The following is a 16,216-nucleotide window of genomic DNA, read 5'->3' on the forward strand; positions in this document are numbered from 1 at the left end:
CTTCCCCCGAGCCCAGTTGCCCTTCTCGGGACACAGGCTGCATTCACCATGGGTCTCTCTGCCCGAGCTCTTTGCAGATTTTATGAAAGGCGTTTTCACTTGGATTAAACAGGCACTGTGTTTGTGTGTGGTGTGTGTGAAGGAGAAAATGAATCACTTCAACTTTGGGCAAGGATTTTAGGTGTTGTGTTTGTCCCATGCAATTACATAAACACACCAGAACTCATTAAAAAAAAAAAAAAAAAAAAAAAAACAGTAGAAGAGGGGGGCAGTGATTCAAGTGCTCACGATGATCTAAACAGTGCGGCACATTTTCCATACATTAGACCTCAGAAAGGGTTGTGTTCTGCCCTCTCACAACAGACTCCAAGTCCAAAGGAAAGTTTGAGGTTTTACATTTCTGTTTGTGGTACAGGAAAAGGCTTATGATCTGAGGGCTTGATTCAGTGAAATAACATTGCCTTTATACACATTTGCTTCTCAAGGAGGGCAGGAGTTGGAAACGACCGTTGTGAAACGTTAAAGATTTTCTGGCAGAGGGAAAGGGATTTTTTTTTTCTCCCTCCCTGCCGAGGAAAAAAACAGTTGTAACGAGGAGTTACTTTGTAGTTTTAACTCATATTCAAATACTCCCAGTCGAGAAGCTGCCATCGACCCTCCCATGGACCCCTGATCCTGGTTTGGAGGAACTTTTCACAACTCTCTCTCCCTCCTTCAAACCCTGTGTGATGAGTTTGCAGAAGAGAGTCTTCCCGAGAAGGCAGAACGGTGAGTGGAACTGCTTCTCCTGTCCCAGGGGACTCAGTGGAGGTTGGAAGGCAGGGGTGCACCCTTTCTGACAACCTCCCAGGGGGGTGGAAGCATGGTTTTGGCCACACTGTGTAGTATATGAGTGAGTGTGTCAGTGTGAGTGTGCACACATGTAAGTGTGTGGGGGCACACATGTGTGCTGCAGTGGGACACAGTGCCTGTCTTTGCAGGGGCTGGCTGAACGCTCACCATGTGCTTGGCAGAGAGTTCAGGAAGGGCAATTGCAGGACCCCCACAGGGATGAGAGTGAACCCTGGCCAGGGCAGTGCCTTTCCATGTGCCCTGGCTTCCTCTTCATGGGGCAGAGGCATCAGTGTCTAAAACGCTGTAGCTGTCAGGGTCCCCACCAGCTCCGCTCCAGTTTCAGCAGAAGCAGAGCGGAAGAGGGAGCTGCTCAGCTCCGGGAGACGTGAACGGAGCGCAGGTCTCTGGAGAAGATCTGAGAACTGGGAGGGGCCTCCATCCAGACCCCCTTACCTTCCTGCAGGTACAGCCCAAGAGATGAGAGCATTTCTTATTACAATCTTCTTCTTTTGCTCTGGAAACATAAACAGGCATCAGAGCAAAACGCTTTAACCCTTCTGCCCAACTTTTAAAGTTAACACTGGCGAAACTTCAGGTCCGTTGCAACTTTGGCATAAGAGTTTTCCTTAAAAAGGAGAAGTAAGCAAGTCAAAGGCATATTCTGACTTTTCTAGCTCCAGAAAGACATGGCTAGACCCCTGGCATCCACTTGCTTAGGCTGCATTAAGGCATCTGCTGAAGTCTGAAGAAAGGCAGTGGGGTACAGGGAATAAGAACCTGGGCCATGGGGCGTGGCCACCTGGGATGGAATCTTGGCTCTGAAGGTAACAGGCTCCTTTATCTGGGAAAAGATTTTCAAAGGCTTACTTTCCTCCTTTGCAAAAACGGTGGTCATAAATTCTTACCTCACAGGAAGGCAGAAGCAATAACTAAGATAAAGTATGTGAAATGACCCAAATGGCATGTACGTATTCAGAGGACATGTCAGCTCTCCTAAGCAGGCTGCTCCCCTGTTCTGAAACAGCAACCATCATAGATATCCAGGCTTGAGGATGCAGAAAAGAGTACTTGAGGGCCCAAAGTAGCCCTGGCTCTTTGTGTAGCAGAAAGTGGGGTGAACATTCAGGTTCCCTTTGGAGGCAGACGACATGGATGCATTTACTTCCGCTGGGACTTGACCTGGTGTTTACTAGGTGCTCAGTGTTTGGTGAAACCATTTTATCCACTCTGATTCACAGGGAGGTCTTACCACTTGCTACCCTGGCTGCACCGCCTTTGGTTGCGTTTCCCTGGTAACAGATGGTGAGACAGAGATTTGCACATACGAAGTTCATTGGTGTGTGCTCTGGGAACAACACCAGTGTGGGGTGAGGGAGGCAGAATCAGACAGATGGAGAAGTTGGGCTGTGATGCAGTTGCAACACCGGCCTCAGCAGATCCAGGGGATCCTGTGGGGTTTTGTATCCCTGCAGTGACCAGTCATTGCTTGTGGGCTGCCCCTGGAACCCAGGCATAACCTTGGGTGAGGCAGCTGTCTTTGGCTGAAGGTAGTTTCTGGAGAGGGACTCAGTTGTGAGTTGTCACAGACAACCCTATGTCAGCTGTGGGAATGAACGCCTCGGTCCAGGGTTGAGGAGCTTATCTGGGCGATGCCCCATCATCTACTCAATACATTTGATGCAGTCCCTTCTTTTCTCTGAGTTAGGCTGTTAGAAGATTGGGCATTCACATGCAGGGACACCTGTCCAGTTAAATCCTTGCATAGCAGTGTGACTTTGGATAAGCCCCTTTCCATATCTGGGACTCAGTGTCCCCATCTATAAAGTGGAAGGAAGGGGGTTGGACTAGAGATGGCCCCTACCAACACTCCAGCTCTGCTATTTCACATATGCAGATTCTGAGCGTGTGGTCATGGTGGTTGGATGTGTCCTTAATAATAGTTGGGTCCTGTGGTCTCCACCGTAGGTGCCTTGACTCCTTTTGCTGGGAAATATGAATCGAGATACCTGGGGATCATTGGAACTTGGCCAGCTGTCAGCAAGGAGGGGCTGGGCCTGTGGGAAGCAGAGGGAGGCTCTGCGTAGGGCTGGAGGGTGGGGCATAGGGTTTAAGGAGGATTCTGCTGCACACCTTCCCCCACACTCCCACAACATTTCTCCCCACCAAAAAAAAGTAAAACCACATGAGACACTGCCATATGTCTTTGATAGTTAAGAGCTATGTAATGTTGCCGGGACAAACTTGGATGTAGTTTTATTACTCTCTGTCTCCTCCTAATTTCCTATTTACTTTTCAATATACAAAGAGTGAAATCACTTTCCCAAACACTTGGAATTCATTTTCATTGCTTTTTTTCTTTTCTTTTCCCTTTCTTTTTTTGAGACAGGATCTCATCTGTCGCCCAGGCTAGAGTGCAGTGGCGTGATCATGGCTCACTATGGCCTCAACCTCCTGGGTTCAAGGAGTTCTCCCACCTCCGCCTCCTTAGTAGCTGAGACTACAGGAGTGTGCCACTATGCCTGGCTAAATTTTATTTTTTTTGTGAGATGGAGTCTTCCTGTGTTGCTCAGGCTGGTGGGCCACTATGCCCAGCCTGGAATTTATTTCCAACAAATTTATTTAGAATATTCTATGCTTCAAGCACTGTGCTGGGCTCTGGGGATCTAATGGGACACATTAAATAAACAACTGTATGCACATAAATATAACGGCAAAGAAGGTTAAGTTCTATGGGAGGCTGTACCAGGGGAACTGGCCTAGTCTGGCAGATCAGTGTGGGGCTTCCCTGAGGAGGTGCTCTTTGAGTTGCTTTCTGAAGGGCGTGTGGGAGTTATGCTGGGGCAGGGATGGAGAAGCAAACAGGCGAATTGTAGAATAGGGAATGGGAAAAGAAACGTGTTTCAAATCTTACCAGCTTAACCTAGACACTGTGAGTTTTATAAGTGTACATCCATCCAGTCTGTTTTTCTTGCAGCGTCTTAAAAAAATTATGGTGACCTGTTAGCTAAGGGAATAAGAGCTTTTTGCTGGTGGGGCAAGGTTCTGCCTGTGTATCAGCCAGTTGTCTCTGTTCCCCACATCTGGATCTGGCAGCCAATCCCTGAGTGTGCATCCGTCATTACGAGGGGCCTTGCCCTGAACCCTGGAAACCCTCAGTAATAGCAGCAGCTCCCTCTTCCTGAGTGCTTTCAGCATTAGGCATTGATTTAGGACCATCCTTCATGAGCACTGACTCATTTGACCTTACCTACAGTGCTGTGGGGTACATGCTGCTGTCTTTACTTCACAGGTGAACCAAAACGAGACACAGGGAGTTCAACCAGGTGATGAGTGGCAGGACAGATTTGAACGCAGGTAAGTCTATTACATTCTAATGCCTGTACTCTTAGCAAGCAGTATGCAGCTGAAAAAGCACAGTGAGCCTTCTGCATATCCATACTGCTCACATGCTGATGCTTCCACTCGACGTTGGATTGTGGATAACTTCTTAGTTTTGACAAAGTTATCTGAACCACCAGTCTTACCAACTTCAGAAAATCAGATCAGATGCCTGTGCAGTAATTTATTTAACCATTCCCCATATTATGGACATCTTGGCTTGCTTTCAATTTTATGTTTTCCAAAATATCATCACAAATATTTTCAAACATATGGAAAAGAGGAAAGAATTGTTGTCAACATACCTATGTCCATTATCTAGGTTCTACAAGTAAGATTTTACTATATTTGCTTTGTCACATCTATCCATCTCTCCATCCCTCTGTCCATCCATGCATCTGTCTTTTTTTTCTCATTTTTTTCTTTTTTAAATATAGACATGAAGGCTTATCATGTTGCCCAGGCTGGCCTCGAACTCCTGTCCCCAAGTGATCCTCCCTGCCTCAGCATCCTAAAGTGCTGGGATTACAAGAGTGAGCCACCATGCCTGGCTATCCATCTTATTTTTTGAATGCATTTCCAAACAAGTTGGGGATTAAATAAAGAGTACCTGAGGGCCCAAAGTAGCCCCCGCTGGTTTCTTCTCTAGCAGAAAGTAGGATGAGGATACAGGTGGTCTCCCTTTGGAGGTAGACTATGTGTATGCACTTACTTACACAGGGGAATCTTCCAGGGTGGAACTTGACTTCATCATACATCTAACTTTCAATATTTGTTTACTGTTGTTCTTTCAGGTAAGATTTACATACAGTGAAATGTATGTATTTTAAGTGCACCATTCAGTTCACTGTGAAAAGTGTGTATCCCAGTGTAAAGCACACCCCTAGCAAGGCATAAAATGTTATCATCACGGGCTGGGTGCAGTGGCTCACATCTGTAATCCCAACACTTTCGTAGGCTGAGGTGGGGGATGGCTGATGCCCAGGAGTTCAAGACCAGTCTGTGCAACATAGCAAGACCCCGTCTCTACAAAAATTAAAAATTAGCTGGGTGTGACGGTGCACACCTGTAATCCCAGGTACTTGGAAGGCCGAGGCAGGAGGGTCGCTTGAGTCTGGGAGGTTGAGTCTGTAGTGAGCTATGATTGTATCACTCTGCATTCCAGCGTGAGTGGACTTTGTCCACCCCCACCCAAAAAATTACCATCATCATCACCCCATAAAGCTGTCTTGTGCCCTTCTCAGTTGCTTTCAATTTTTGCTGATAATACACAATTTGTTGCTAACTTTAAAGACCTGATTAAATAAAGTATGACACCTGCTTTGTCCTCCTTTGACCATGGGTGCACAACCCTTGCCTGTAAAGGACCCCAACTGTGGTGAGCAGACCTCATGATGAGTTCAAGTGCAGACGTTGGCTGGGGGTTCTGGGACAAGAAAGCAGCACCAAGCCGTGGGTTATTCTGGGCTAAAGGGCAACAAGGTACAGAGAGTGGTCCTGGCTATCTCTGGGCTTGGGATTAGGGTTGCAGTTTTGGGTTCTGACAGTGAGGTTAGAAACAGGTCAGGGCAGACGAGATGGAGCGGGGGCCCCATGGGTGGTGAGCGCTGTATTGAGGCTTTGTATGTCCTTGTCTATCCTGAGGGCCTCACCTGAGCCCCCATGGACGCTAAGGCCCGGTGATGGGTGCCAAGCTGTTCCCATTAGAGTTGTCCTCATATTTCCTGCTGCAGTCCAGACTAGAACGGCGTTGGAGGCAATGCATGTGCCTTTCACTGGCAAGATGAATATAAAAACAGCACAAAATAGATTGCAGGTAGTGTCGGGCGGATGTGCTTTCAACCGTCTGAATCGCTATGATGTTATGAGGCGGAAAGGGGGAGGGTATAGACACAGGCATTTCTGGCTCTTGCACACTGCTGTTCTTTTCTTCCCATTTCAGAGGGTGTGGGGGGCACTGCGGGCGGGATGGAGCTGAGGGAAGGCAGAGCTGGTATTTGTTGAACGTCCACTGTATTTCAGGCAGTGGGATAATTCTATATAAGTCTTATAATAACCCATTTTACAGATGAGGAAACTGATGCTTAGAAAGAGGACTGGCTTCCCTCAGGTCACACACTAGTCAGCAGTAGCCCAGGGGATAGGAACTCAGGTTGCTGGACTCCTGGACCAGTGCTCTTTTCAATGCCAACCCTGCCTCTTGTGACTAGGGTGTGCACATGCATACGTGTGCCTGTAACAGGTTAGATCCATGTGTTGATGTGTCTATATTGTCTCTGTGTCTATACATCTGATCACAAAGAATCCCTCTCCCTCCTTCCTTTGCCCTTCTTCCTCCCTGCCTTTTTCCCTTCCTTCTCTTCCTCTTCTCATCCCTTCCTCTCACAGCTACTTAGCATCCAGTCTGTGTCAGGTACTATGCTCAATACCAGGGCTACAAAGAAAGATATGGCACAGCCCCTGGCAGCAAGGCTTTATTCTCTTACTGGATAAGGCAGACACACAGATGAGAGAGCTTAGCATGGAGTGCTTTGAGAGGACAACTCAAAGGGCAGTTCCTTATTTATTTCTTATTTATTGAAACAAGGAGTGCAGTGGTGTGATCAAGGCTCACTGCAGCCTTGACCTCCTGGCTTAAGCCTGGGCTTAAGCAATCCTCCTGCCTCAGCCTCCTAAGTAGCTGGGACTACAGGCACATGCCACCATGCCAAGCTATTTTTTTTGTTTTGTTTTTTTTTTGAGACAGAGTCTCACTCCATCACCCAGGCTGGAGTGCGGTGGCGCGATCTCGGCTCACTGCAACCTCCACCTCCCGGGTTCAAGCAATTCTCCTGCCTCAGCTTCCCGAGAAGCTGGGATTACAGGCACCCGCCATCATGCCCGGCTAATATTTGTATTTTTAGTACAGACAGGGTTTCTCCATGTTGACCCAATTGGTCTCCAACTCCTGACCTCATATGATCCACCTGCCTTGGCCTCCTAAAGTGCTAGGATTACAAGCATGAGCCACTGCACCTGGCCCATACCAAACTAATTTTTCATTTTTATTTTTGTAGAGACAGGGTCTTGGTGTGGAGACAGGGTCTTGCCCAGGCTGGTCTTGAACTCCTGGTCTCAAGTGATTCTCCTGCCTCAGCCTCCCAAAGAGTTAGGATTACAGGTATGATCCACTGTGTCCAGTCAAGGCAACTCCTGATTTAATGTGTGAGTTGGGAGGGGGTGTCAGGGAAGTCTTCCTGGAGGAGGTGATTCTGAGCCAAACCTTGAAAAACATATGAGAGTTCGCTGGAGGCAGGGCTTGTTGAGGCCCTTGCTTAGAAAGGACAGAGTGTGCTGACATGTGGAGGTGGAAGGACGCACGAAGCATCTGGAGGAACTTCAAGCGTGGGGGAGACAAGCCTGTGTCCTTGGGCAGGGATTTAAAATTTTTGCTTATTGAGTCAGTCATGTCATGACAACAACAAATTAAGAGAAGAAAGTAGGGATTTCTTAATCTTTAAAAATGTTGCTTTCTGATGCAAGGCAGGAAGTGGCGTTCCTCAGATACTTGTGTGGGCAGAAAGATTGAAAGCGTGGGACAAATAACTGCTTTGCACAGCCCGGCACCATCCACCTCGAACTCCACCCTTGTCCCGTCTGAAGCCACGTGGGCCAGGGCATCTCAGACATTCTGTGACAGCCAGAAAAGACGAGGGACTCAACTACCTCCACACCCTTATAAAAGGCAAGACCCCAGACTGAACACACGGTTCCTGCCAAAGTCTTGCTGAGTGGAAACATTCTCCCCCTTCTCCCCCTGGGTGTGTCATTCATTAATACCTGGCCTTTTCTCATTGCCAGGTGGTGCTGTGCAAACCATCCCAATCTTGGCCTTAAAAATAGCACCACGCAGGCACTGACCACTCCCTCCTGCTGTGGCATTTAACCCTTTCTAAGCCCAACCATATGATGGGGCTGAAGGGGATGGGTAGGGAGCTCTAGATGCTCAGCACGGCAGTGTTTACTTACTCAGCTTTTGTTACAAGGACGAGAAGTGACTGGATTTTGTTGTCAGATAATCCTGGGTTAACCTCCTGGCTCTGTGCTTTGGGCTTTGAGTTGTTTTACTCCCTGTGATGTCTCTTCCTCCCTTTCTCATAAGAAAAAGGGGAAATCATTATGGTACCAACCCTCCAAGTGAATTGTGGAGCTAGATACCATGTGGATACTACTCAGCCTTGTGTCTAGATGTTCCATGGTGAGCAGGCCTATGCAAATCTACCCCGAAAGGCTGAGGAAGTTGAGGGGCCAAAGAAAGAAGCTGAAAAATCCAGTTTCTTAGAAAGAAATGTTGAATAGGGACTTATGACCAGAAGCCATGTCTGTGTCTAGGATGGCGAGACAAGATGGTGAATCCCCACCATTACACCCCAGACCCAGGGTTTATATATCACAGGAGAAGGGCACAGTGCTTCAGAAGGAATGGGTAGGGAGATTGCTCAAGGTCAGGATTTATGGTAAGTACAATACCATTGAGATTGTTTTGACCTAAGGGCAGGATAAGTACATGTTCTTATACAAGGAACAGTAGATAGACTAGAAATCTTACGAGACTTTCCTGGAACTGGAGTTAATCAGAAGCCAACATGGGGGATTAGCACCCAAAATGGAGTTGCCTCAGCCTCTACATTGGCCCACAGCAAGTGCTGTGCAGATGCTTGTTGTTGCTGGTATTAATCAGCTGAGGTTCTATATCTCTAAGTACTTTTTCTTTGTTTTAGAGGCATGAATTAAACCACGTGATTCCTCTTGTCATGTCCAGAGAGTCATGAATGCTCTTGGAACTAAACTCTCTTCCCTTGGAGAGAACATTCTGTTTCCTAATCTGTGGCTTCTAGGAGCTAAGAAAGATACTGTGAATATGTTTTTTAAGTTCCATTTAAACCTGGGCCTAATCACATAAATTACGCAAAGGAAATGTCTGGAAGAGCTCTTTGTAAACTTGAAACTACAAACAAATGTAGAAACTCATTACGTGGCATTGGTCATTTATTTATTCATTCATTTGTGCATTGATTCACTCAGTAAATGTTTATCAACCCTTTATGGGCCAGGCATGCTCTAGTGCTGGGGACCCCACAGTGAACAGGCTGATGAGGTCCCTGTGTGGGACCTAGATGGGGTGGATGGATGGTATGCAGGTACCCAAGCAGATTAACAAGACAGCTTCAAATGCTGGCAAGTTCTAAGAAGAAAATATAATAAGGAGAGGTAACAGTGAGTGCCTGGTTTAGGAGTGGACAAGAAAGATCCCACTTAGGATGTGGAGTCGGAAGAGCCAGCCATAGGAAGATCTGGAAGTGGAACTTTCCTGTAAGAGAAAACAACTAAGGCAGAAACCTTAGGGTGACACGGGCATGGCTTATTCAACAAAGAGCCAGAAGGCCAGGGTGACTTTGGGACGCAGCGAGTAGGAGAGGCAGAGGTGGAAGCTGAAGTTTGGGAGATAAACAAGGGTGAGATCATGTAGCTCCTTTGGGACATTGTAAGGAATTTGGGTATTTTTTTGAAAAACAATACAAAATCTTTGGAAGGGGTGGAGCACAGAGCATTTTTAGGGCAGTAAATACATCCCTCTGTATGATACTACAGTGGTAGATCCATAATGCTATACACTTGTCAGAACATAGAACTGCACAACACAATGGGTGAACCGTCATGTAAGCCATGAACTTTAGCTAATAATCATGTATCAGTATTGGTTTATCAATTGTAAAAATGTACCACACCAATGCAAGATATTAACAGTATGGGAAATTGTGTGTGTGGAGAGGGAGATCAGTATTTGGGAGTTCTGTACTTTCTGTGCAATATTTCTGTAAATCTAAAACTGCTCAGAACAGTAAAGTTTATTAAATTTTTAAAAAAGTGGTTGGGTGCAGTGGCTCATGCCTATAATCCCAGCACTTTGGGAGACCAAGGAAGGAGGATTGCTTGAGGCCAGGAGTTTGAGACTAGTCTGGGCAACACAGAGAGACCATGTCTCTACAGGAAAAAAAACAAAAAACAAAAAACATGTGCTTGTTATCCTAGCTACTCGGGAGGCTGAGGCTGGAGGATTGCTTGAGCCAGGAGTTTAAGGCTGCAGTTAGCTATGATCTTACCACTACACTGCAGCCTGGGCCATAGAGCAAGATGCTGCCTCAAAAACAAACAAACAAACAAAAAACAGTTTTTAAAAGTAATTCAAAGCACTTGCAAATTTTTTGCTGGTGAATGTCATGATCCAATTTATATTTTCAAAAAGCCTACCTGCTATTATGTGAAAAATGGATTATGAAGGTCTAAGTAGGAACCGGAATCCCAGTTAGAAGGTAAAAGCCATAATCAGGCAAGAGGCCCTGGTAAGAGGAGGGTGGCAGCAGTGAAGATGGAGAGAAGCAGAAAGAAAGTGAGATAGCTTCTGGGGATAGAGCCAACGAGAATCACTGATAAATTGGATGTGATGTGGAAGGTCAGAGAGACAGAGGGATCAAGATGAATAAAAGCTCACAGAGGGCTTATTCTGGCAGGAACTATTCTAAGAACCTCACAAGTATTACCACATTTAGTCCTAAACAAACCTTGTGAGGTAGATGTCAGTGCACTAGCCATCCTATAGATGACAAAAACAGTCCACAGAGATGGGCCTCTTTGCTTGCTTATGATCATGCATTTGGGCAGGGACAGACCCGCGAGATGAACCCAGGAATTTTGGCTTCAGAGTCTATGTTCTTCCCACCTTGATACTGAGAATGTTGGCTTGGGAAATTGATGGATGCTAGTGACAACTACCAAAATGTGGAAGTTTAGGGAAGAAACATTTTATTAGGGGGAAATCAAGAGTAGTATCTGGCAGTGTTTCTTTTTCTTTCTTGCTTTTTTTTTTTTTTTTTTGCCTCACTGAATAAGAGCCAGGCAGTGTTACTTTTGAAATGCAAGTTAAACCCCAGCTGAAGATGTTAAGCAAGTGGTCGGAAAAAAGAGTCAGAATTCAAGGAGAAGTCCAAGGCTGGAGAAGTGAATTTGGGAGTTGTTGGCACGTGTGTGGTATATTTGCCTGTGGACTGGCTTCAGTTGCTTGTTTTAGTTGTATAGCACCTTAGTGATGGACTATTACTTTGAAAAGATGCAAGCCCAATGGACAGTTTGAAAGAAAAGAAAAGCCAGAAAGAGGGCAGCATGGCCTAGATGAAAGTCAGCTAGAGTTTTTGTATGAAGTTAAAACCTTTGGTTTAAATCTATATGTTGCTGTGGGCCAGGGAAAGAGAAGAGACCCCGGGAGCGGGAATCAAGGGACCAATGACTTCTGACTGCACAGCCTTCGATGCGCACTTTTTGGACATGTAACTTCTCTGAGTCTCAGTGTTTGCATCCGTAAGTGGGGACGTACAATAAAATCGTCAAGTTTTAGGCTCAACTGTCTTTCTAAGTTGAAAGTGCTAAATGCGAAGAGAATTTATTATCATCATGTCGTGATGTTACTAGTTAAAATTGTTAAATTATATTCTGCATCATGATAATACAGTTCGCATGACCGAAAGTGTACGGCATAAAGAATTCCCAAGGCATTTTATAGACTGCGAGACAGCTCCTTGCTCAGACCTCTGAGCAACCCTGTCAGCTGGTTGAGTTATTGTTTCCATTTTGTGGACATGGAAACTGAGACTCAGCAAGGTAAAAGGACTTGCAGTTGACAGAGCCGCTTAGTACAGAAGCTGGGGCTTATTGCTCTGATTCTAAGCTCTCTATTTTGCCATTGTTTGAACAGAATAGGAGATGACCCTGTTATGTCGTTTTAAGGACACACTTTCTTTTTGCCTTCTGAATGTTTTTACCTGCCACAACAAACATATATTACTTTTATAATTAAAATTTTGAAACTAAAAATATTTATAATTTTAATTTTTTTAAATTAAATTTAAACTTGTAATTTTAATTTTAAAAAATTAAATTAGAATTTTTAAAATAAAAAATTTTTAAATTAATTTTTTAAAATTAAAAATTTAAAAATTTTTTTTTTAAATTTGTAATTTTAATTTTGTAATTAAAATTTCTGGAATTAAAAATTTACATAATTAAAAATTTGCTTTTGGAAATAAAATTTTGTAATTAAAAAAGAGGAGAATAAGAAGGAAATGCACGTTATTGGTTATGAAACTTTAGCAAGCATCAGAATTACTTGTTGAACAGATTTCTCAGCTCCGTGGGCTGGAAGGGCCAACAAGGTGAGCAGGCTTCTGCTTGGTTAGCTGTTGACAGCATGCTTCCTCCTCTATTGCCTCATTCTCTCAGTAACACTGTGCAGTAGAAGTTTCTTATTTCTTCTGGCGGAAAATTAATTTCATCTAATTTTGATCGTAGCAAACAGAGGCTGCGAATTACCAGGATTATACAGGAAGCTCTTTGTTGAGCTTGAAGTGGTGCTTGAACTTCCTGGTTCTATCCAGGCAGGGCTCTCTCAGCTGCGTCTTCCTCCCCCTCTCTTCTGGCTTGCAGTGAGCTGGACTGTGGAGTGTTGGGCAGGGTGGAGACTCTTCTTTTTCTGCAGAATGTCCTGAAGGGGACAGGGATGATAAAATTGCCACCTTGAAGCACAAACCACCCTGTCTTATGAAAAATCAGGGCCAAGTCTCAGCTACACTTTGGAATAATTACCTTCTGAGAGTGAGAAAGAACAGATCTTCTGAAAATAGAGGGAGAGGCAGGAACTGGATTCAGGTACCAATGACAAGAGAGAACTTAGACTTGATGGAGGAGGGAGGCTGTGGGGCCCTCCCAGGCCTCAGGATCCAAGAAGGGCAAGGCCAGCCTCCATAGCCCTGGGGTGCTGAATTGCTCCTCAGCCCCTCTGCCAGAGCAAGATGGAAGTGGGACCCGATGTCTATCCTGGCCCCACCGCACCCAGGCCATTGTGAGAGAGACTGTGGGAGTGAGCTGAGCAGGCGACACTGACAGAGGCGCTAACTCCTTGCAATTTAGAAATTTCTTCACTGCACTCCAGACTGAGCCCTACAATGTCCCCTGTGCCTGCTGACAAAGGCAGCTTTATCCCCAGATAAAGTACTCCCTCCTCCCATGCTTGCCTTGCAACCGTGGGCCTGGGTTCTCCAGCAGCAGTGGCTAGATCTTCACAGCCTTGCATGGAATTTCAAGGGCTTCCTACAGGTTGCACCTACACCCTCATTAAAGCCCCCAGGAAGCCCTGAAACATTTGGTGCTGAGCACTGGGAAACATTCCATTCTTCAGAAGAGAGGTCCATACAAAAACCTCAGGCTGGCATGTACACACGGCTCACAGAGACTGAGCTTAGGAGAGATGTGTGGGATGCTCTTTGGGGGGCAGATGGGTTAAACGCCACCCTACGATTAGATTCTCCAAGGGCCTATGTGGGGGAAAGGCACTCTAGTCTCATGACAGTAATGCCAACAGGACACACACAAAAGTGTCCCATTCTTTTATGCTGCAATTCTCAACATGCTCTGTATACATTAGGTCATGGGCTGTCACACTTGAGCGCGCTCCAAAATCACTTGGAGGCTTTGTGAAAACAGAGTGCTGGGCTCCACGTCCAGAGGTGCTGCTTCAGGAGGTCTAGGCCAGGGCCTGAGAGCTTGCGTTTCTAGCAGATGCTGCTGATGCAGCTGGCTTGAGGACCACTGATTTACGTAAGCTTCTGAGAGCCAGTCTGTTGCTTTTGGGAAAGGGTGGCACAGACAGGAAATGAGATGCTATGGAAAATGCCTGGGCTTTGGAGACAGGTGAATTTTGGCTTGCTAACTTGCTAACTATGTGACGTTGGGGAAATTGCATGGCACACAGTAGGTGTTTAATGAACGTTTGTGCAGTGGCTTTGTCTGTAAAGTAGGTGATATATTTACCAGATTGATGGCAGGATTGTATGTGACTTTTTTTTCTCTTTTTATAAATTTTTATATAATTTGAGATGGGTTCTCGCTATGGTTTGCCCAGGCTGGTCTTGAACCTCCCAGCTCAACTGATCCTTCTGCCTCAGCCTCCTGAGTAGCTGGGATTATAGGCATGTGCCACAGCTCCCAGCATGTGATGAGGTTTATGGAAAGCTCCTAGCAGTGTGCCAGGCACATTGTAGGCACCGAGTCACGTTTGCTATCTTTCTGCTCTCCTAGTCGTTTCTGTGTTGTCCAAAGAAGGCAGGGGCAGCTGGGCTGGACCAAGGAACCTCACTATGGTTCTGTGGCTCTGCACTGGGTTTGCCTCCTGGGTGTTGCTGGCCAGCCCAGCAGATGGTGGACCTTGTTCCGAGGCTGAGCTTCTCAGCACTGGCTGTCCCCCTTTTTGGATCAAGCCTTTTCACGTGGAGCAGTCAGATGGCTCAGATCGGGAGTCTTCGAGCAAATCCATGCCAGGTGGGACACATTTGTCCTGAGTCATCTGTCCAGAGCAGGTGGTGAATATTGTGTCCTACTCACAGCATCTTAACTATCGGAGCCTGAGATCTGACTCAAAGGCTGGCCTCCATCTGAGAACTGAGCATCCATTTCTCAATCCTTGCCGGCTCTGACCCAGACCTGGGCCACAGGCTGTCCGAGAATAAGTGGTGCTGCAATCCCTGCTGGGCAGCTGGAGAGAGGAGCAAGGGAGGCGGCAGCCCTGGGGGACTGTGCATAGGGAGGTAGGTGGGCACCAGGTGAGTGAATGTCTATCAGGCAACTGCTCTGTCCAGGTGGCTGTTACCAGAGGGAGGAGGCTGGTCTCTCTGACCTGAATGGGGAGGGTCTTGGTTGCTAGGATGTAACTTCATATTTGAAAGTGGTGCTGGGGTAAGGGGCAGGAGCAGAAGCCAGGATTGTGTTGGTAGGAATCTCTGTGTCACCATGTCACACAGTTAGGTACAGAAGGAAGCAGCTTCAGAAGGCCAGGGTGGGCAGCGGGATATTGCTTGACCTGGCTCTGCAGCATGGGGATCATTTAGTCCTGAGATTTCTGACCTTTCAGCCTAATCTCATCCTTGGTAATGGGGTGTGGAAGGAGGTGGAGGAAAGGAAGGCAGTGGGAGAGAGAAAGGCCACAGGCACCTGGTGGAGGCTTCTCTGCTGCCTGGCCAGACTCCTTTTCTCCAAAGTGGGGACAGTGAGTGGGCATCTCTGCAGACTGACCATGGGAAAAGAGTTCGTTCTGCTTGCTTTTTTGATAAGGGTCCTGTGACTAATCCCTGCATTGGTAGGTCCCAGGATTAGTGTTTTTTTGTTTTTTGTTTGTTTGTTTTTTTCTTTTTTGGTCCATAGCAAGTTTGCTTTCTGTAGCTGGAGATTGAGGTAGGACCAAACCTGTTTGTTTATACAAACCCGTCTAGGCATTTTCAGTGTCTTGCTTTAGGTAAATTAAGCTATATAAACAGGGGAAGTATGTGTACGTATATGTGGTTACGAAGTGCTATCTTTGGGGTTGTGGTAATAAGGGTATAGGTCTGGTAGTGGAAACAGCATAAGAATAGAGGTTCCCTGGGGAATACAGGGGAGCATCTGCTCCTCCTGCCCTTGTCAGGTGAAATCGTCCCACTTCAGGCTGAGCGACACAAAGACGACCCCTTTGTCCCAGGAGGCCAGTTCAAGCTCCCATCGGGTTCCTGGAAGCAGCCTGGGAGCTGCTGTCTCTGTGACTCCCCTTATTTCTCCAGTTTCCCCTGGAAGAAGAAGACCATTCAGTCTTTTTCCTCCTCACTGTTCTCCTTCTTTACCCTGAAGTTAAGTGATGGCCAACATTTATGAGCATAGTAGAAGGCACCTCCCCTGCTGCAGATATGGCGTGGGCGTGAGCCGTCAGGTGGGTCAGACCCTCGAAGCCCCTACTATTCATTTATTCAATCTCCAGTGAGTCTTTTTAATAAAACTTAGTACCCCAACCATTTCCTGGCCACTCTTCATGCCCCAGGCACCACGCTAAAATATTCAGGTATCTCATTTCATTTAAACCTTACAACAACCTGGAGCTTAGGGAGTATAT

General features: G+C 46.3%; 1 protein-coding gene across 3 annotated transcripts in view; it reads left to right on the forward strand.

Moving 5' to 3' along the window:
- The first annotated feature begins 459 nt into the window (after positions 1-459).
- The window catches only part of IL16 (interleukin 16), a 129,871-nt gene continuing 114,114 nt past the window's right edge, over positions 460-16,216 (forward strand). The window contains exons 1-2 of one of the 3 annotated variants that reach the window (XM_073012393.1): positions 461-768; positions 4,088-4,188. In XM_073012393.1, coding sequence (XP_072868494.1) covers positions 4,161-4,188 — 28 coding nt within the window. In that variant the 5' untranslated portion in view covers positions 461-768; positions 4,088-4,160. Of the gene's footprint in view, positions 769-4,087; positions 4,189-16,216 lie in introns of all 3 variants that reach the window. The other 2 variants (XM_073012392.1, XM_073012391.1) reach the window with 2 other exon arrangements.

This window comes from Chlorocebus sabaeus, chromosome 26, assembly GCF_047675955.1.
Source record: "Chlorocebus sabaeus isolate Y175 chromosome 26, mChlSab1.0.hap1, whole genome shotgun sequence".
NCBI classification, from domain to species: domain Eukaryota; kingdom Metazoa; phylum Chordata; class Mammalia; order Primates; family Cercopithecidae; genus Chlorocebus; species Chlorocebus sabaeus.